This window comes from Heptranchias perlo, chromosome 31 (genome assembly GCF_035084215.1).
Source record: "Heptranchias perlo isolate sHepPer1 chromosome 31, sHepPer1.hap1, whole genome shotgun sequence".
Lineage (NCBI taxonomy): Eukaryota > Metazoa > Chordata > Chondrichthyes > Hexanchiformes > Hexanchidae > Heptranchias > Heptranchias perlo.
This window is the reverse complement of record NC_090355.1, coordinates 19,732,446-19,754,691: the sequence shown is the minus strand read 5'-3', so window position 1 is coordinate 19,754,691 and position 22,246 is coordinate 19,732,446. Positions and strand designations below refer to the sequence as shown.

General features: G+C 41.0%; 1 protein-coding gene across 6 annotated transcripts in view; it reads left to right on the top strand.

Moving 5' to 3' along the window:
* The window catches only part of dennd1a (DENN/MADD domain containing 1A), a 443,149-nt gene that overhangs the window by 303,148 nt on the left and 117,755 nt on the right, over positions 1 to 22,246 (top strand). For all 6 annotated transcript variants that reach the window (XM_067969687.1, XM_067969686.1, XM_067969691.1 and 3 more), the window contains exon 13: positions 14,050 to 14,175. In XM_067969687.1, coding sequence (XP_067825788.1) covers positions 14,050 to 14,175 — 126 coding nt within the window. The remainder of the gene's footprint in view (positions 1 to 14,049; positions 14,176 to 22,246) is intronic.

The window sequence follows — 22,246 nt, the reverse complement described above, 5'->3', positions numbered from 1 at the left end:
GGTTGATGGAAGAATGTTGGCCAGGACATAATGAGAACTTCCCTGCTCTTCAGATAGTCTCATGGGATCTTTTACATCCACATGAGAAGGCAGGCTGGGCCTTGATTTAACGTATCATCCGAAAAATGGCACCTCCGACCATGCAGCACTTCCTCAGTATTGGACTGAAGTGTCAGGCTTGATTATGAGCTCAAATCTCTGAAGTAGGTTTTGAACCCATTACCTTTTGACTCAGAGACAAGAGTTCTACCACTGATCCAAGGCTGACACCTGTTAGATTTGTAAAAACTTCAGTTCCAATGATTCATAATTTCTAAGTAACTTTTAATGTGATGAGCTGTGTTAATTTGTCTTAATTTGCAATGGTGCTCTGGAGTCTGGTGATAAGTTTACTCATCCGTCAAAGCTCTTCCTGTTTTGATGAATTTTTGTGCATCAAAGATTATGCAACCAGCTCAGGCTTAACTTTTTTTGATTACCAGAAAAATTAGACTTTCAAGCCAGTTTTCAGACAATTTTTTGGAAGTTGCACCCATATTCAGAAAGGACAATGGGAGTCAGGAGGAATAAAAGCAGGTTAGAAAAATGCTTTAATGGTTTAGAACTGTTACCTCCGGAGTCCCCGAAGGATCTATCCTTGGTTCCCTCCTATTGCTCATCTACATGCTGCCCCTTGGCAATATCATCCGAAAACACAAAGTCAGGTTTCACGTTCACGCTGACAACACCTAGCTCTACCTCACCACCACCTCGCTCGACCCCTCCACTGCCTCTGATTTGTCACGCTGCTTATCCGACATCCAATACTGGATGAGCAAAAATTTCCTCCAAATAAATCTTGGGAAGACCAAAGCCATTGTCTTTGGCCCCTGCCACAAACTCCATTCCCTAGCCACCGACTCCATCCCTCTCCTGGCCACTATCTGAGACTGAACCAGACCATGACTGAACCAGACATGGAGCCTGGGCGTCCTATTTGAGCCTGAGATGATCTTCTGACCACATATCCGCTGCATCACTAAGACCACCTATTTCCACCTCCATGACATCACCCATCTCTGCCCCTGCCACAGCTCATCTGCTGCTGAAATCCTCATCCATGCCTTTGTTACTTCTAATTTCGAGTATTCCATTGCTCTCCTGGCTGGCCGCCCATCTTCCACCCTCCATAAACTTGAGCTCATCCAAAACTCTGCTGCCCCTATCCTAACTCTCACCGAGTCCCGTTCACCCATCATCTGTGTTCCCGGTTTGGGAGCGCCTTGTTTTTAAAATTCTCATCCTTGTTTTCAAATCCCTCCATGGCCTTGCCCCTCACCATCTCTGTAACCTCTTCCAGCCCTACAACCCTCCGAGATCTCTGTGTTCCTCCAATTCCTGCCTCTTGTGCATCCCTGATTTTAATCACACCACCATTGATGGCTGTGCTTTCAGCTGCCTAGGCCCTAAGCTCTAGAATTCCCTCCATAAACCTCTCCGCCTTTCTACCTCTCCCTCCTTCTTTAAGATGCTCCTTAAAAACCTACCTCTTTGACCAAGCTTTTGGTCACCTGTCCTACTATCTCCTTATGTGGCTCAGTGTCACATTTTGTTTGAAAACGTTCCTTTGAAGCGCCTTGGGACATTTTACTGTGTTAAAGGCACCATATAAATGCAAGTTGTTGTTATTATACATTGAGGGAAGTAAAAGTAAAGATAAAATTGGGATAGAGAATATTGGGAAAAGGAACGACAGGATAAGCAGAAGTACTTTTAGGTATTTTTAAATTGAAAATAGTTTTGTGTTTATTTTGTAGTTTGAGGTTAATATTACAGTATTAAATGTAGTCCTGGCGTTGGAGGATCTTTATTACTGTAATATTTAGGCACCACAGAATGCACCCTGAAACCTTTTTTTTATATAATGGTTGTGATGCTCTTCTCAGGACCTTTAGTACACCCAAGAGTTAAACCTTTTCCAGATGATATTGTGATAAATTGAATGTAATTTTAACATTCTATGTAGACAAACTACTTCAGATACAGTATCACAAATACACACATATGCAGTATGCGTACAACTTTGCAGGTCAACTTTGCTTATTTCATTTAGGTTACTTATTCTAATATTAATGGTTTACACACCTTTCCAATAAAAGCATTTCAAGAAAGTTTTAAAAATGTCTTGATGCTACTTGGTCCAAAAACATTGAAATATTTAAATTTTCAGGCAGACACTACGATGTATAGTTACAGGACTAGACAGTGACATTAAATCGACTTGGTTTTTTAATGGCTACTTACTTGGGTTCTGAACTAATACCAGGGTCTCTGACAATTTCAAAACAGCATGGAACTAATTTTCGAGGAACTGCTGATTTGCACATAAACAACACTCACTTGTGTACACATTTACGCCATTATATTACAAATGTATGAAAGATCAGGTGCACCCTAAAGATGCTATACAATTAGTTATTAACAGTGAAGGGAATTTGAGATTGAGCAGTAACTCAAAGGCAGACAGAAAGCACATGTTTTCCACAAGTTCTTATATAGTCACCTCTTTTGTCTCTGTTTTAATAAATCGGTCATACAAAAATAAATTTTTTCTTCCCAACCTTCCTTTCCTGAAGGCATTTACTGCTTGCTGGGATAGTTTCAAGGGCAACACTCAGGCTTCCAAGTGTCTACTGTTAGTGGCTGAGCCTTGACCATAAGTTTGACTGTAGGGACCTGCACAGCCAAGTCCCAATTCTGTCCACACATCCTGACTTACAGTGGGGGTCACAGGATAGAGATCTGGAGTGGGAACGTTGGCCAATTTTCCCCTCCTTTTCAAAGGGCCCTTATGACTGCCCCAACTCAGACGAACTAACTTAGCTCAGACTGGGATCGTCCTTTCTGTTTTGTTCAGCAATATGATGAACTTACTGAAACATTGAAGGAGTCTGTATACAGTTTAAAAATGGGCAGCTTGTCCTCAAGTAGAATTAAATTGAATTGCAGTTTTTTGAGACAAGTTGGTTTGTTATCATTTGCATCCTGTTCAGTTGAAATAACTCCCTTTTGTGTAGCACCCCTGTACCAATTTAGAGCCAATTGAACTTACCAAACTGGTAAACAAGTTGGAGTGTTGGGTAGCCTGGAGACTCAATCCTAGGGGTGATTTTAACCCCCAAGAACGGGTGGGTTGAGGGCAGGTGGGAGTTGAAAATAGTTTTATTTTGGGTCGTGACCGCAGCCCGGCTTTATTTCCGGATTTAACGTCTGCGCGTAAAAGTACAGGCTTCCCACTGGGAATGGCAAGTCCGAAAATATTGCGGTTGCAACCCAAAAAAAACACCTATTTTCAACTCCCACCTGTTCTTGGGGGTTAAAATCACCCCCCTAGTGTTAGCTTAAAAACTGTATTTTCAAAACAAATTTCATCACCTGAGCTTTTTTGCACTTGTATGTTATCTAAATAAAAATGGTTCCTTATCTAGGTTACCTTACTTTGAACTTAACTTAAGCAGGATGCTGTGGTTCATACTTTGGCAGAACCTTGAGTAAAGCATGCCTGAGGTGCCTGTACATATCGGTCTACAGACTGAGTTAAAGGGAATAGTGTGTTGCCATAGTAGAGTGTCTTTTAAAAGATAGCTGTCATAAGGTGTGCCCTTGAATTATCTGCTTTGGTTCAGCATTATACAACTGATGGTTTCTTTGAAACAGTAATCCTATGGGACTTACTAAAACTGAATAAAGGTAGTTTGATGCCATACTCATATCCTGCACAGATGTCAAATACAACATCCTCGTATACTACACTTCAGTCAGTTTGCATTTTCATTACTGCATTCAGCAGACATACCTCAATGTATGAACATTGCTACTGATTAAGCCCAAGGGCACTTACAACAGTGTTAGTAGCATCCTTTATTTACAACAGTTACGATCAAAAAGAGTTAGCACAATTTATAATTTAAATATATAAAGTAATGAGCATTCAGAGTATTTTGCACTAAAAAGTAGAAACTATCAGTAGGTAATACAAATTATTTTAAAATCATACTTTTATATCCTTGACAGATAACTACCTTTAATGCACTTAACTTCAGATAAATGCATTTAACTTTAGACAAATGCTTATGTGAACCAAAAGTTGAATTCTACTGTCCCAAACCATTATCCCATTCATTCCTTTGTATGGAATTCTTGACTCAAGCACTCTTAAGTACACAATTTGGATTTAAATATAAAATATACCCTGATTATATCTGGGTTCAATATTCAGCACAGTCAATATATTCAATATACACTTTTATGTTTCACCAAGAATTAGCAGAATTTTTCAGAAATCCAACCCTAAATTTGTTTAAAAAATGCATAATATACATTAGCGAATCTCTTGTTCATCTAGATTGTGATGGAAGTCAGGGAGTAGACAACATTAGGAACAAGGGGAGCCAATTGAAACTTGAGAGAAGCAGGGACTTGCTGTTTAGTGGTGGGGTACTGTTACGAGAGAAGTTATTTTCCCCTTGGATCTGATTGGTCAATTTTGACCAATCAGAAAGCTATATATAGTAGGTTACGGTAGCCTAGTGGTTTTGGATTAGAAATTCAGACATTGAGAGTTCAAATCCCGCTATGGTAAATTGAGAAATTGAATTCAATAAATCTGGTAATTTCAGTTAGCACCAGAAAAACGACCACAAAAACAGGTATTTTTGTTATTAAAAACCTAACTGGTTCACTAATGTCCTTTAAGGCAGGGAACCTGCCACCCTGCCTACATGTGGCTCCAGTCCCATACTATGTTGGTGACTTTTAATGCCCTTACGGCAACTAGGATTCGGCAGTAAATGCTGCCTTGCCAGTGTTGCCCACACCCCAAGAACAATTTTTTTTTAAAAGTAAACATTTTTGATTGTCAAATCAGAAAGTCAGGAATTAACATTTTGGACCCTGTATTCACCCAGCCAGAGAGCATAAAAGTGACATTTGGGACTAGTATTTGGTGAAACAACTACATTATTTACGTCAGTGACAATAACCAGGTAGGAAATACAATTTATTTATTAGACTGTAGCAGCTTATAGACAAATGTTTTGATTGACTAAGAGCTCAAAAAATAAATGCAGTGTTCCTGAACACGTCACTGGTATGACTTGGGAATGACTCCGCAATTCACCTCTCCATGCTTGTACACAGTTAGTTTACTGCATTTGAAGACGGATGGACTTATTTTCAGGCCAGAAGAAGCCCTATCCAAGATTTAAAAGGCCCAGAGAGGATCTATAGCAAGAATAGGGGGGAGGGGGTTTTGGTCCCTGCTGCATCTAATAGAAAATGCTGGAAACACTCAGTCGGTCAGGCAGCATCTGCAGAGAGAACAAACAGTTAATGTTTCAAGTGTGCAAACTCGTCTTCAGAACTGCCAGTTCTATCAAAGAGTACACAAACTCAAAACATTAACTTGTTTGATCGCTCCTCAGATGCTATCTGGCCTGCTGAGCATTTCCATCATTTTCTGCTTTTGTTTCAGATTTCCAGCATCAGCAATATTAGACCTTTTGTCCCTACAGCATCTGTCTCCTTTGCATGCCCACAGGTCACAGGTGGCAACTCCAGTTTGGGAAAGTTCAGAACAGTAAATGTTAACGCTGCTGTGTTATAAGTGAGTGGATCTCAACTTTTAGATCTTTAAAGTCCATGACCAGTTTTTGCACCACTTTGGTATAATCTAGATTGTATGTGGTGTGGACATCAGGTGAGGATAGGATGAGGCTGATTCGCCCCCCCGCCCCCCCAAAGAATAGCCTATCAACACTTACTGTCTAGTGGCAGGACGGCTGTGGAACTGTACCCTAGTATCAGTCCCCACTTTTAGCAGAGAAGAAGGGTAAAAGGAGAGTATTTGAAAGAAAAAGCATAATCACACCCCTGGTTATTAGAAATTAAACTTGTTCTGTGAACTGGAAATAACTGTTATATGCTGTTTTGTGATGGAAGATGTGTGTATTCAAAGAGGGCACCATTGATATTTGCTCAGTTACTTGCAATGAATATTTTCTTTGTGCAAATGGTAATGAGGCTATTAGGAACATGTTCACCTGAAGTGCAGCATTGTGCATTAGAGATAATTAAACACCCCCAGAGCTAAATATAAGGGCCAGGTAAGGTTAAGTATTGAATAATCTAATGCACAGATGGTATAGCCTTTTTGGAACAGGAGCAGCTTCAGACAGATGCAGCTTTCTTTAAAAGGACCTAAATGTCACATGTATCAGTAGCACCATTTCTGCAATCTAGTATTGGACAACTATTTTTTTGGATGCAGCAAACTAACGCTACAATGGAAAGCTAGTCTAGAAACAGGAGGATGCGTCTAGTTTTGCATTTAAAAAAAAGTTTATGTAAGTAAAATAAATTGTACAATATTGATCAAAAATATTGTTGATGTCAAGAGAGAATGTATTATATACTGAGTGATGCTGCTTTACTATTGTGTTGAAACATTGATTAGAAATACTATTTTTAACAATTTTAATTTATTTGGAGGCAAATATTGTTCTGTACAATTCTGAAGGTTATAATGGACTGGTCAGATATTCCTAGCAGATAATTACTCAAGTAGGGATTTATACTGTGGAATGGTAAGAAAATGTCCTTTTCCTCTAGGTCAGCTGAATCACATTACAGGTATAAGTAGTAAGGTGCATGATGATAAAAAGACACAGGTAAAATAAGTTACAGTAGAGCTGATAACATATGGCTAAAGCTGAGTAATTAAGAACCTGGTAGTAAGTACATCTGTCTATCACAACATTCTTTTCATCGTACTGCCAATTTAAGTTATCCTTAAACCTGAAGTTCATAAAGCAAAGATTAAAATAATGAAACACTAACAATAAAATTTGACCGTAAGCATTATGTTTTGCATCAGTCATTATAGCACTGTACATTCTGACAGTAACCATTGCCTAAAGTTGTTCATAGCCCCACCAGTCTCCCTACATTGTGACACAATCCTGTCATGAAATTCAGAGCCCCATCATCTTTTATACCGCTTTATCTCTTCATTCTTGGTACCCATTTCAGTTACTTTTTTAATTATTCCACTTTTTGACTGTAACAACAACTTACATTTATATAGCGTCCGTATCGTAGTAAAATGCCCCACAGCACTTCACGAGCATTTTCAAACAAAATTTGACACCGAGCCACATAAGGAGATATTAGGACAGGGGGGTCACAGAGGTAGGTTTTAAGGAGCGTCTTAAAGAAGAAGAAAAAGGCAGAGAGGTTTAGGGGGGAGTTCCAGAGCTTAGGGCCTAGGTAGCTGAAGGCATGGCCGTCAATGGTGGAACGATTAAAATCGGGGATGCACAAGAGGCAAGAAGACGCAGAGATCTCAGATTGTAGGGCTGTAGGAGGTTACAGTAGGGGCGAGGCCATAGAGGGATTTGAAAACAAGGATGAGAATTTTAAAATCGAGGCATTCCTGGACTGGGAGCCAATGTAGGTCAGCGAGCACAGGGATGAGGGTGAACGGGATTTGGTGCGAGTTAAGATAGGTGTAGCAGAATTTTGGATAAGCTCATGTTTATGGAGGGTGGAAGATGGGAGGCCGGTCAGGAGAGCATTGGAATAGTCCAGTCTAGAGGTGACAAAAGCACAGATGAGGGTTTCAGCAGCAGGTGAGTTGAGACAGGAACAGAGTCAGGCAATGTTGGTCTTGGTGATGGAGCGGATATGTGGTCGGAAGCTCATCTCCGGGTCAAATAGGACGCCAAAGTTGCGAATGGTCTGGTTCAGCCTCAGACAGTGGCTAGGGAACTGAGTTTGTGGCGGACACCGAAGACAATGGCTTCGGTCTTCCCAATATTTAGTTGGAGGAAATTTTTGCTCATGTCAGACAAGCAGTGTGACAAATGAGAGACAGTGGAGTGGTCGAGAGAGGTGGTGGTGAGGTAGAGCTGGGTGTCGTCAGCATAAATGTGGAATCTGACGTGTTTTCGGATGATGTTGCTGAAGGGCAGCATGTAGATAGGGGGCCAAGGATAGATCCTTGGGAGACTCCAGATGTAACGGTGCAGGAGCGGGAAGTGAAGCCATTGCAGGTGATTCTCTAGCTACGACTGGGTAGATGAGAATGGAACCACCCAGCTGGATGACAGAGGAGAGGCTGGTGAGGTCAATAGCGTCAAAGGCTGCAGACAGGTCGAGAAGGATGAGGAGGAATAGTTTATCACAGTCACATGGTCGCATCATTACTGTAAGAGTCTGCCCTAATTTTGTGGGAGGAAAACTTACTTTTGCCAAAAAGAAATGCATTATTCCTGTTGTAGATTTTTCTTTTTACCATAATGCATTGTGATCTCTGACACTATTTCAAATTTACTGCACTGTTATAACACACCCTTATTGGCAAAGAATGGGAGCCTCACGGCAGGAAAGATGCATCTAGCCTCAGGCAAGGTGGTACTCCTGCTTCCACTGTTTTGAAGGGGAGATGAAAGTACTGCCATGAGGCGCACCACCACCATTTCTCTTAGCATTTCTTTCAGCTGCATTGGCAATGGGGAGTGGGAAATGCTGCATGTAAAATAATGATATATTACTCACTGGATGCAATCTTAATTTTAAATTCAGTCCCGAGCAGTGCATTCGTTTCTAAGGCATCACATGCTTCTTATGATAATTTGCTCCTGACCTAATGTTCTCTAGTATTTTTATTTGCCAATAGTTTTACGTCTTTTCTCCTACCCTATGTGCGTAACTTATTTCAAATTGTTCAAATTTGTTCTTAGTGACTAAAATAACTACTGTAATAACCCCATTAACCTGACAGACAGCTGTGCTACAGCCTAAGACTAGTGTCTGCTTAGAACCACCAGGCAGAGCCACCAGTCCCAAGTTCTGCTGCCTGCTTCACATTGCTTGCTGGCCATTGACTAACTGAGACCTTTTTAAATATTGCTTCACACCAATTGCAGTTATATTGTGGTGCAAAGTGAAACTACCTTACACCGCTTGTGTAAATTTGATTCAGGCAACTTCATTGCCAAGTTACAATACATGGTTTGCATCAATGCAAAGCCAAAACTATTTTGCATCAATGCAAATTTGTAATAGTACTGATGTTTCAGTAAACTGTTACTGACTTTTCCCATTCATGCAGATGATAGTTCCTGCCAGATAGCCTTTACAGTTAGATGTGTATCTATTACAAATAAGGTATCATTATCTGACTTCATCCAAGACCTATTCCAGTCTGTGAAGCAATTGAACTACATCTGTAAAGCATATGAAATGCCACCAGTCTCCCACACTGTTTTAATTTATCTAGCAGCTGGTTTAACCTGCTGACTTTAATGCCCTGCCTTGTGGTCCATATGGAGGGCACTCACAGCTTTTGTGAAATGTTATTTTTCAGATTCTCTACCATTCGAATCCTTTCCATTGTCTTCTTAACACCTTTATCACTTATTATTTATTTTGTTTGTAGTCAATTCAAGTAAGTATACTCCTATTCTATAAATCTTTCACCTTTCTCTATGTACAGTATATGACTTAAGCATAGTATTACTAACGGATATAATTAGAATGCTGTCAGGAACTCTCCTTTTCATCCTCTCCACCATAGATGGTTTTCAAATTCACTGAACTAGTTTTCCTGTTTGCAGACTTATTCAGAACGCCTGCTTAGGTTTGTGTGATTTATTTCCAGTCTTCAGGAACCTGTTCTACAAATTGTGCTGAAGTCTGTAAGGTTCAGGCTTCTTTTTATTGTATCGTTCTATGCCCAGCCTTTTTTTATGAAGATGTGTGATTTATGCAAAGTTGTGGTTTAAAAATTTACTTCTGTTGAAGTAAGGCTTTTTCTATGATCAGTAACTCCAAATGAGGCTTTCTTTTAGAACACAACTTTGCTTCATGAAACTTTGTCGGAACTTTCAGTGATAGTCCACGAAAAACACTGTAGCTTCTCCTGAAAATATGCCAGATCAAGATGGACAATGCAAAAGATTCCAATAGGAAAAATCGCAGGTTGGCGATATATTCTCCTTCTCCCATGCCCTCTCATATTCCTATATGGGGAAATTGACCAAGAAACATTAGGACACTGTGCAATATGTCAGCATAAGTCTTCTGTGATGCCCAAATCTGCTGCATGTTGCTGATGAAATCAGCTTGTGGTAATTGCATGCACATAACTAAGTGCTTGAGGAAAAAACTGACCTTTACAGGTTGATTTTGTTACGTCCCCTGGCACACAGGCTGTCTTAGTTTGGCAACAAGGAAGGAACTTGATGATGTTGATACTTCATGATAATTTAGCAAAATTCTCTGACACGTTAGGGTATACCTTACATCCCAATGTCAATACTGGTGACTGTCCATCCAAAATACTACTACTGTCAGGTTGGAGGAACCTGAGTGTTCGGGGAATAAATTGGGTGAAGTTTTCTCTAGATACGGCTGGTAATGCTCCAACAGCTACCGTAGGAGGTTGGCATTGGCTCTGTTAAGATACCATGTACTCACCAGATTTTTATCCCTTGCCTTGATAAGTTAAATAGGGACAAACTATTTCCACTGGTCAGTGAATTGATAACTAGAGGATATAAATTTAAGATTATCATGAAAGAACAAAGGAAGATATTAGGGTTTATTTTAAATGCAGAGGGTTGTTGGGATATGACATGCCCTACTAGAAACAGTGGTGGAAGTAGAATCCATAACAGCTTTTTAAAAGAAAGGCAGATAAATATTGAAAAAGAAAATAAGAAAAGGGTGCGGGGGAAGACCAATGAAATGAGGTTAAGTGAGTAGCTCTTTCAAAGTGCAGTTACGATGGACTTCCTTCTGTCCTGTAACACATTATGCTTCTATCATTGCCTTGGGTTGAATGTCTAAAGAACCCAAAGGATGAGGAGTGACAATCGTCAAAATCTGAGTCTTACTTGAGTACAGCAAGACCCTTCTATTAAAGAGGAGGAAATGCTTGTGTTGCAGACTGTCTTGTGTGTTCTGCTGTCTACATTATTCTGAAACACAAATGATACCAGGGCAGATCTGTTTTGATGAGTTTATTGCCCAGATGCTATAAAATTTTGCTAAATATATTCCTGCTACCCTTGAATGGCAGACTACTTCAGTTTGGGATTTATTGGAACTTTACATTTCCATGGGGAATTCTAGTTTTTTTTTACATCCTTTGTCATATACCATGAGTTCAATTTAGAAGGATTGAGTCATTTTTTGTACAAATCCTACAAATGGAGATTCACTAGTGATGCACTTGGTAAAATATATCCAGTAGTAAGTACTTTAGATTCAGTCAGTTGCCAAGTCTCTGAAAAACAACATACTTTCACTGATGGATAATGTGTTGATTGCAAAGCTGGTTCATTAGTCTGCTCTTGATACTGTCAAAAGACAAACATGCAAACTTGGCTACATATCCCATGTTTTACATAGGACGTTGAGGTGAAGTTGTTGCATCTCCCTTTTGAGGGAAAACATTAAGTACTTGGGGTTAATCGACACAAGAATGGAAACCAGTAAGGAAGCATGGAATTCTATCCTTTCTGGGCTTGCCATGGTAACAACACAGCATTAAGTACTTGTCAGTTTTTCTCCATTTCTGGTTTAGCTACCAGCAAGGGGAAAATACAGTACTTTGTAAATGCATAATAGCTCAAAGTATCTGAATCATGGATGAGGAAAATCCCATATTCAAAGAAACTATTCTCTTGAATCAGTTACAGAGTCTTAACTTGCTCAATCTTCAATTTCCTCTCAAGCCTTCACTCTGATGAAGCGTATCCATCTCAGACTATAGACCTCAGATGTATACATGTAATGTTAGTGTACCAATGTGTTCTTATAGGATTGTGACATCATATATTACAGACCAAAGTTGTATACAGTACCCAATACTGCTATCTGTTTTGACTGACTTTAAGACAAATACAGCCTTATAATTCTGTTTGTTTTAATGTTAGTTGTGTCATTGGTCACTATATTAATAGTCTAATCCTCAAACCTTTTGCTGAAGTTCTGGGTTTGCTGATATACATCTTTAACAGTAGATTAATAGTTATCCTCACTGATTTATCAATGCATCTAGCTTCATATTATTGTATGTTACTCATCAAGAATGTTTGGTAGCTAAGGCTTGAGTTTACCGAAGCTCCTATTAACTCCAATTCTGTCTTCTTTATCACAAGCTACGTGACAGTTAATTTTCCCATCGGAATACCCTGTACTTCTGCTTTTCTTTCGCTGTCATAAATGCTGTCATTTCGATCATCATCAATCCTTACAACCCCAAGTACATCTCCATTATGTCTTACCTCAATTCTGAACCAGACTACTGCATTGCAAACTTCAAACCTAATAACAGAAAAGATGTTTAATATTTGACACTGTTGCATGTTTTAAAAGCCTTATTACTCTTCTGTTTTCAGTTAGTATTATTTTATCTTGCACGTTTTATTTTGGTGGTTCAACACCATCACAAATTATGCCTCTAATTTTATCTGTGTCGGCTACGTCAAATTTTAGTTCCTACACGAGCTATCTGATTACTATGTTCCTCTCTATTGGTGTATTTTCCTAACTTTACAGTACCTAACTTGGTAGAGGCAGAAACCCTCAACGTATTAAAAAATACCTGGATGTGCACCTGAAGAGCCGTGACCTGCAGGGCTACAGACCAAATGCGGGAAAATGGGATTAGGCTGGGTGGCTTGTTTCTCAGCCGGCACGGACACGATGGGCCGTAAATTTTCTATGATTCTGTGATTTGCGGTGTAGATTTCCTTATTCTGAAGGGAAGAAATCCGCAAGACATTTTGAGTAGTCAGTGAATCAGTTATGGACACTGGCTTTTAATCAATTATAACATTGCTGAGTGATTCATCCAACTGGAGATTTGCTTTCGTAAGAAATAGGAGCCCCTCGACCCTGCTCCGCCATTCAATAAGATCATGGCTGATCTTTTACCTCAATTCCACTTTCCCGCCCTAATCCCGTTTTCCTTGATTCCCTTAGTGTCCATTGCTGGGATGTTATTTTTTTACTTATACCCTCTTGGAGGGAATGCCTTTGCTGAGAAATGGAGAGTTTGTCGCACACGCTGCCTCACTCTACTATCAGCATTCACCCATAGTTATTCAGATCCAACTGTCATATCATAAAATATAATGTGAAACTGCGGCTGTACTACTGGACGATTGTGCAGTCAAAAGCTCAGCTTTTGATTTTTCATCATTTGTGCCAACATGAATCATGACCACCAGATTCTTTCCATTCATTTTAATAGTGTTCTCTGTAACTGTAGATTGGTTTTATGTGTTTCCCAAGAGAAACAAAAGACTGCCTCATTGAATTTTTCTGCCTAATAAACCTTTTTATCTATTTCACTTGCTGTAATCATTGTCTTAGGTTAACTTCAGTTTGCAGTACAAAACTGTAGCCTTGACTGAGAACCCTGGATGAACATGTTGGGAATATAAATGCAAGAAGGAGAGTGCTTTTCATAGTGATTCTAACTACATTACCAGAGAAGCACACAAAGATTAGGTGGTCACTGAGTCCTTATCTGACCTAGTAATACATGACTGTTGTAAGTTCTTTAGCTCATACTGTATCACAGTGTGTTGTACTTCAAACTTTTATCTCATGGGTACAGAATATTGACACATATTACTAATTATTGTAAACTGTTTCTTAGTTTAATATCAAATGAATTACAATGAATCAATGTTGCATCTATGCAACCAATTTTGGGGCTCAGATATGGGATAAAGATGAAGGCATGGTAAATGGCTGATGTGGATTTTTATTTGGACTAGACTCTAGTTGGATTACAATAATGTGGTAGCTTTTTTGCAGGTGTATTAGGAAAAGCATAGTAATATAATTGCTGCCCCAATTTAAGATCTGGCTACCAGAGCAAGATTTTATCTTGGGCTTGAATAGAAGTGCCATTTGATATCTAAATTACTTTAGATTCTTCAGTGTGCTGATTCTCTTTTTTTCCTTCCTTATTTTCATTCAAATATACAGTTGTCAACACTAAAGAACAGACTTAAGAAAGTGTCAACAACCACAGGTGATGGAGTTGCTCGTGCATTTTTAAAGACTCAAGCGGCCTTGTTTGGCAGCTACAGAAATGCTCTGAAGATTGAACCTGTAAGTTGAACAAAATTGTTGCACTCTTACAGCCATACAAAAGATACACATGTTATTGAGATATGTTTAATAATGAGCCAGCTACTCCCCAACCATACTAGTAATACGATGGCCAATCCTTCCAGTATTACATTTTGCATTGCACACAAATGCATTTTTCATGTTCTAGTATTTACATGGAAGATCTTGTGTAAAATTTGCTTTTAGTAAGATTTTACTTTGTATGAGCAACATTTTATCCTTTGTGATATTACATAGGAAACCAGTGTTATGAACTGCTTTTCTTATTGTACAGTAGAAAGCTGTAGTGATCTACATAGAATTAATTAGGCTGCAGTAGTAAATCAAATAACTTTTTAGCATATGTAAATGTTTAAAGTAATTTATTACATTTTTTTAAAATTTGGAATTTCATCGTACTCACCCAATTTTCCTCTTTAATTTCGTCTGCTACTGTCCTCCACCACTACCCTGCCTTGTTCAGCTAGAGAGGATTAGGAAAATTCATGTCATTTCTAATGTACTTATCACAAGAAATTTCCCTATCAGCTATAGGAATGAATGTCATAAAAATTAGCATTGTGTGAAAATAGATTGATTTATAGTATCTTGCCTGCAGAGCAATGGTTGGTTTTGCATTCAGAACTCATTGTCATATCGATTCTGAGTACAGAAACGAAATACTGAAAGGATGCCATTAGAACTGTCATGATTAGTATATATCTTTTTTTTAAATATTGAAGTTTTGGGATCATAACTGCTTTATAACTCCCTTGATGGTTCAGCTTCTTAAGACACTGAATAATAGGAGCAGGAAGTCTGGCTCAGCTGTTCAGTTTCCGATTCCTGTTCTGAACTGAGTTACTTAATCTCAGCCAGGGTGGTAGTGTTGGAGTTGGTCTCAATGTCAGTGGGTTAACAAGGGAAAACATTTCTAAGGGTTTCTGTTCCCGATTGTTATGCAGCACCCCAGCTGAAAGTGTTTGTTTGAACAAGATCAGACTTGACTGTGATTCTGCCTCCCCCTCCAACCCTCCCATGCAGTAAAATTGCTCTATTCTAGTCACTATTTTAGCTCACTTTTAAGTGAGGTATCAGAACCATATCCCAGCAAACAGTGAAAAGCTTCAAAAGAAGAGATGGGGAGGAAATTGATGAAGAAGAAAAAGAAATAAGCGCCTTATTTATAACCAGAAGATTGACTAGTCATCATGAAAGCATTTTTTACCATTATAAATGCTCCAAAATGAACTGTTCTGCCCATCCTTGTGGTAACAGCTCAAGTCCCTGGTTTGTGTTGAATTCGCTGATCCCAGCTAAGGCAACTGGAGGAGAATTACAATTGACCTCTGGTAGGGAGGGGAGAATTATATCTTTGATTGCTATCTGATCTAAGTATGTGTGTGAACACAATAACGAGACGATGTAATGCGATACTTTTAATGTGGAAAAACACCCCAAGACTTGAGAGTGTAGAAATAAAAATGGACAGATGCCAAACCATGATGGGAGAGTTAGGAGAGGTGACCGAAAGTTTCTTCAAAAAGATGTTTTTAAGAAGGCTTTTAAAAGGGAGGGAGGAGAGGAGAGAGATCCAGAGAGGGGCTAAGGGGATGAGGGCTCTGCTACCAATTATGAAGAGAAGGGAGAAGGTTCACAGAAGGCCAGAGACAGGGAGCTGAAGGATACAGGAGGGGATATAAGTCTGGAAGATTTTGTAAAGATAGGTTGGGGCAAGGCTGTTGAGGGATTTGAAGACACGGAATTTATATTCAGTGTATTGAAGAACAAGCAGTGAGTGCAGATCAGCAAAGGATGGGCATAATCAGCATGCGAGACAGGATTGGGACGGCTGAGTTTTGAACAAATTGGAGTTTACTGAGGTAAGATGCTGGCAAGGAAGACAAGATTTCATGTCTAGAGGTGATAAAAGTGTGGATAAGGGTTTTGGTGGCAGTGGGGGTGTAGAGGTGGAGGCAAGTAATATTGCCGAGATGGAAATGAGCAGTCTTGGTGATACACAGGATGTGAGGTGTGAAATTCAACTCTGGGTGTAACAGAATGCCAAGATTTTGCATGGCCTGATTCAGACTGAGTGAATGACCAGAGACACAGATCGAATTGGTAGCAAGAGAGCGAAGCTTTTGGAGTGGATGGGGGCTAAAGCAACAGCACTATTTCCATTCTTCAATTGGGGAAATGTTCACTCATCCACAACCTGATGGCAGTCAGGCAATCTGACAGCACAGTGGTGGTTGTAAGGTCAGGGAAAAGCGTATATATGGAAACCAAATGAAACAAGATTAGCATAGACTCTGATGATTCCCATGGTTAAATATTCCATTGACATTGATTGACCAGACTCACCACTAAATAATAGAACCACAGTGAAGAACCAAAAGGCAGCCGCTGTTCATGGCACTGCACAATATCATGTGTTGCCACCGTCAGGGGAAATGGTTCCTTGTATGCCATCCATACGTAGAACTACTTAGGTTGTGTATTGTAGTCCAGTGATGCAGTGAAGCCAATATAACGGTTGGTATTCCTTTTACTGACGAATGCAACAATCTATTAACATTGTCTTAACTATATCCTAACACTAGTGTAATATTCAAGGATGAATGATACAACATTTCAAAAATAATCTCACCTTTGACTTAGTGCTTGTAGAAATTGCATTTTAATTTAATTTTTTTGATGGAAATAGATTGAAAAACTTCACTAAAATGTGTACATTCCAATAACCTTCAAATGCACTGTAAATAGAGCACATTATCCATGTTATTAGCATTCTATTGCTCATCCTAGCTTGTTAATAAAATTTAAGGTATTTTTAGTAAATTTAGTGAAAGATTACAGAAAGCAGCCATGATCTTAGCCCATTAAAACATACCCTCAAGCATCCAAACCGTTTGTTAGTTCCTCCCTTTCCCCTCATGTTGCAGAAACTGGGAGTTAATGATATCGCATTTTCTATTAACTATCTCTCCTTCCACCGACAATTGCTTGCAACTTCAGTAACTGCTAAGTTCTTTAGTGGGCTTGCGGCAAGCTTCATAAAATGGTTTCGCTCACCAGGCATTCCATTCAATCGTAGAATTGCTCCAGCTAACTTCAAAATGTTTGTCCTTTTCACTTTATTTTTAGTTGTCCTATTAGCAAAGTCTTCAGTGGATTCGTATCAAATTGCGTGTGTAAACATTTCATCATTAAGTGGATTCCTTACAAATATTAGATTCGTTCTATGGAATTGAAGATACATTGTCTTCATATCTGGTTTTAGTTTCATCTCTACAACTTGAAAAATCTGACAGATTTGAACATAATATTTAACTATAGTTAATTATTGCTTGAATTTTTTTTTTAGTTCTATATTTTTAGTGACAATATTTGCAAGTGGGCAAAATTATGGCAGATAAAATTCAATACAGATAAGTGTCTTAGACATTGGAGGAAAAACTGGGGCCATACGTAATGAATAGTGTTGAGACTGAAAGAGATCTGGGAGTGATAGTAGACTGACTATATCCCAGTCATTGCAGAGCAGCAATTAACCTTCTGCTGATGATCACATAACGCCTTCCCTCAGCTGATGAATCAGTCCTCCTCCATGTTGAGCACTGCTTGGAGGAAGCACTGAGGGTAGCAAGGACACAGAATGTATTCTGGGCGGAGGACTTCAATGTCCATCACTAAGAGTAGCTCGGTAGCACTACTACTGGCCGAGTCCTGAAGGACATGGCTGCCAGACTGGGCCTGCGGCAGGTGGTTGGCGAACCAATACGAGGGAGAAACCTACTTGACCTCGTCCTCACCAGTCTACCTGTCGCAGATGCATCTGTCCATGATAGTATTGGTAGGAGTGACCACCGCACAGTCCTTGTGGAGACAAAGTCCCGTCCTCACACTGAGGACGTCATCCAACATGTTGTGTGGCACTACTGCCATGCTAAATAGGATAGATTTGGGATAGATCTAGCAGCTCAAAACTGGGCATCCATGAGGCGCCGTGGGCCATCAGCAGCAGCAGAATTGTATTCCAGCACAATCTGTAACCTCATGGCCCGGCATATTCCTCACTCTACCATTACCAACAAGCCAGGGGATCAACCCTGGTTCAATGAGGAGTGTGGAAGAACATGCCAGGAGCAGCACAGGCGTAGCTAAAAATGAGGTGCCAACCTGGTGAAGCTACAACACAGAACTACATGCATGCTAAACAGCAGAAGCAACGCGCTATAAACAGAGCTAAGCGATTCCACAACCAACGGATCAGATCAAAGCTCTGCAGTCCTGCCACATCCAGTCGTGAATGATGGTGGACAATTAAACAATTAACGGGAGGAGGAGACTCTGTGAACATCCCCATCCTCAATGATGACAGGGTCCAGCATGTGAGTGCAAAAGACAAGGCTGAAGGGTTTGCAACCATCTTCAGCCAGAAGTGCCAAGTGGATGATCCATCTCGGCCTCCTCCCAATAAATCCCCACCATCACAGAAGCCAGTCTTCAGCCAATTCAATTGACTCCATGTGATATCAAGAAACAGCTGAGTGCACTGGATACAATAAAGGCTGTGGGCCCTGACAACATCCCGGCTGTCGTGCTGAAGACTTGTGCTCCAAAACTAGCTGTGCCTCTGGCCAAACTGTTCCAGTACAGCTACAACACTGGCATCTACCCGACAATGTGGAAAATTGCCCAGGTATGTCCTGTCCACAAAAAGCAGGACAAATCTTCCCCCGGTTCCCCCCCCCCCACGATCTTCCCCCGGTTCCCCCCCCCCACGATCTTCCCCCGGTTCCCCCCCCCCACGATCTTCCCCCGGTTCCCCCCCCCCACGATCTTCCCCCGGTTCCCCCCCCCCACGATCTTCCCCCGGTTCCCCCCCCCCACGATCTTCCCCCGGTTCCCCCCCCCCACGATCTTCCCCCGGTTCCCCCCCCCACGATCTTCCCCCGGTTCCCCCCCCCACGATCTTCCCCCGGTTCCCCCCCCCCCGATCTTCCCCCGGTTCCCCCCCCCCCACGATCTTCCCCCGGTTCCCCCCCCCCCCGATCTTCCCCCGGTTTCCCCCCCCCCGATCTTCCCCCGGTTCCCCCCCCCGATCTTCCCCCGGTTCCCCCCCCCGATCTTCCCCCAGTTCCTCCCCCCACGATCTTCCCCCGTTTTCCCCCCACCCCACGATCTTCCCCCAGTTCCCCCCACACGATCTTCCCCCGTTCCCGTCTCCCCACACGATCTTCCCCCGTTTTTCCCCCCCACCCCACGATCTTCCCCCAGTTCCCCCCACACGATCTTCCCCCGTTCCCGTCTCCCCACACGATCTTCCCCCGTTTTTCCCCCCACCCGATCTTCCCCCGTTTTTCCCCCCCACCCCACGATCTTCCCTGTTCCCGTCCCCCCCCCACGATTTTCCCCCGGTTCCCCCCCCACAATCTTCCCCGTTCCCCCCCCCCCCCCCCAAACGATCTTCCCCGTTCCCCCCCCCCCCAAACGATCTTCCCCCGTTCTCTTCCCCCCCCCCCCCCCCCATCTTCAGCGTCCTCCACTCTGTTCCAGCGCCGTGTCTCGCGCTCTCTCTTTCTCCCCTCCCCCTCCCCCGCTTCCAGGGTTGCAGCTCCTGTCGGTAGCCAGCCTGTCAGAAAAAGTAATTTTTTTTTCTTTATTCGGGTTTGCCGCGCGTACCTTCACCCCCCCACCCCCGCTGCCAACCCGCCACCATTTCAAAATTGAGCCCCTAATATCAGAGGGCTAACTTATGAGGAAAGGTTAGAAAAACTTGTACTCTTCAAACTTGAATAAAGATGAATGAGAGGTGACCTGAGCAAGGTAATTAAGATATTATAGCTAAGATATAAACAGGTTAATGTTGAACACTATTTCAAGTTAAACCATGACTGTAGGATAAGAGGATTCTAGATACAAACTAGTAAAAGGCAAGTTCAGGACTGATGTCAGGAAGCACTTTTTCACACAAAATATGATTAATATTGGAAGGGTCTTTCTGGTAGGGTAGTGGAGGCAAAAACCCTGGAATGATTCAAGAGGCAGTTAAACACTGATGGGGAGGGAATTGTAGGTTTTTGTGGAAGGATGAGCTAGATGGGTCAAATGGGCTTCCCTCATTTGTACTTTGTTTTTGCTCATCAAGGAGTGAGATACCAGTGCTTGAAAAATTGAATACCTATCCACTTTGAGCTTCCAGTGTCAGCATTATGTACTCCCAGGTTCAGCATAGACAGATTAGAGAGAATGGGGTAGATTTTGAGTTTGTGCGATAGTGTAAAACGGGTTATAGTGAATCAGCAGCCTGTTTTACACCTCTCCCTACTGCTTCTATTGACTTCAATGGAAATAAAAATTGGGAGAGATGAAAAATGGGTTGTCGATTCGCTGTCACCCATTTTACACTATCGCATAATGTCAAAGTTTACCCCATGTTATTATGACTCCAACCCAAACTTAGAAGATCACTCCCTACTGCATCAGTGTATATTTATCATACCAGCCATCCTTGTTGTCTTACTGAGAGCCAATTTATGAGGCATACACTTGGTAGGAATTGGCTGAAACTCATTTTACTTCAAGGCTGCCAGAAACAGTAGGGCATTTGCCTTACCAGTGGAGAGACTTCTATAGACTTTCAACAGATACAGTTCAAGCAGTGACTGCTGGAGCCACATGAGCAATGGGAAAATAGGTGTCAAAATATAGTAATGTTAAGGTGGCTGTTCTGCAACAATGGAAGAATGGACTAATCAGCGAAACTGGAAATCAGAGGTAAGAGGTGATAATGAAGTGATAATTGAAAAGGAACTCCTAAACAGATTTTGCAACTGAACACATTCTCTTAGCATATTCAGTTTTGACTTCTTTATATAGTCACTTATCTATCTTCCGCATCTGCTTCTGGAGTAAATAGAACTACAGCAGTTGTCAGCAGAAAAGGGCCATTCAGCCCATGGTGTTTGTGCCAGCTCTTGGCTGGAGCAATTCAAAATGAATCCCATTGCCCCGCGCTCTCCCCACAGCCCTGTTTCTTCCTCTGCTTCAAATATTTATCCAATTTATCCCTTAAAAGATGCAATGGTCTTTGCGTCAATCAATCCCTATGGCAAAGCATTCCATGCTCCAATAACATTGTACGTAAGGACATTTCTGTCAACCTCTGCATTCTCTAAGTGACAATTCTAAATCGATGACCCCTCATCACATGACTCCCCAGCCAGAGGAAATACTCTTTCCCTATTCACTCTTATCAAAACTCTTTATGATTTAAAAAAAAACACTGAACCTTCTCTGCTTCAGTGGAAATAGTCCCAGTATCTCAAGTCTGTTCTCATAACTATATAGTTTCTCATCCCTGACATCATCTTGGTGAATCAATGCTGTACACACTCTATGGCTTTAATATCCTTTCTATAAATGGAGTACCCAAAACTATACATAGTTCACCAACTGTGGCCTAACCAGTATTTTGTATAAATTTATCATTATTTCCCTACTTTTATACTTGATGTCCCTATTTATAAGATCCAAACTATTGTTTGCCTTTTTTATGGCTTTATCTACCTACACTTGCATTTTCAGGGAATTATATTTTTAAACCTGTTATAAGTTTAGGATCTTGCCTTAGATATTCTCTAAGCACAATGATGCCAGCCACTTCTGTAAGTGGTCTGAGCATCTTATGTTTATGGGTATGCCCATACTGCCCAATATCTTACTATATAATAGTGTAACCCAGTGGTGTACCCTGGGTTTTACTATCATATAGTTAGAAATTGAGCAATATGGGCACACCCATAGTAACAATAGTACCCCCTTGTGACCTGAACCTGATAGTCATGTCTTTCCCACATGCCCCCATGTACTTCTACGATCTTTTTGAAGGCAACTCGAGAAAACACTTAGTAAGGAAAAGCCAAATACGAGATATTGAGCTGCTTTATTTCACAGACAGCAAATGAACATAAAGAGTAACAGTTGAGTTTGGACTGACTTAATTCAATCGGTACAACTTGTCTTTGCATAATAAAACAAAATAGTAAACACACTACACTGC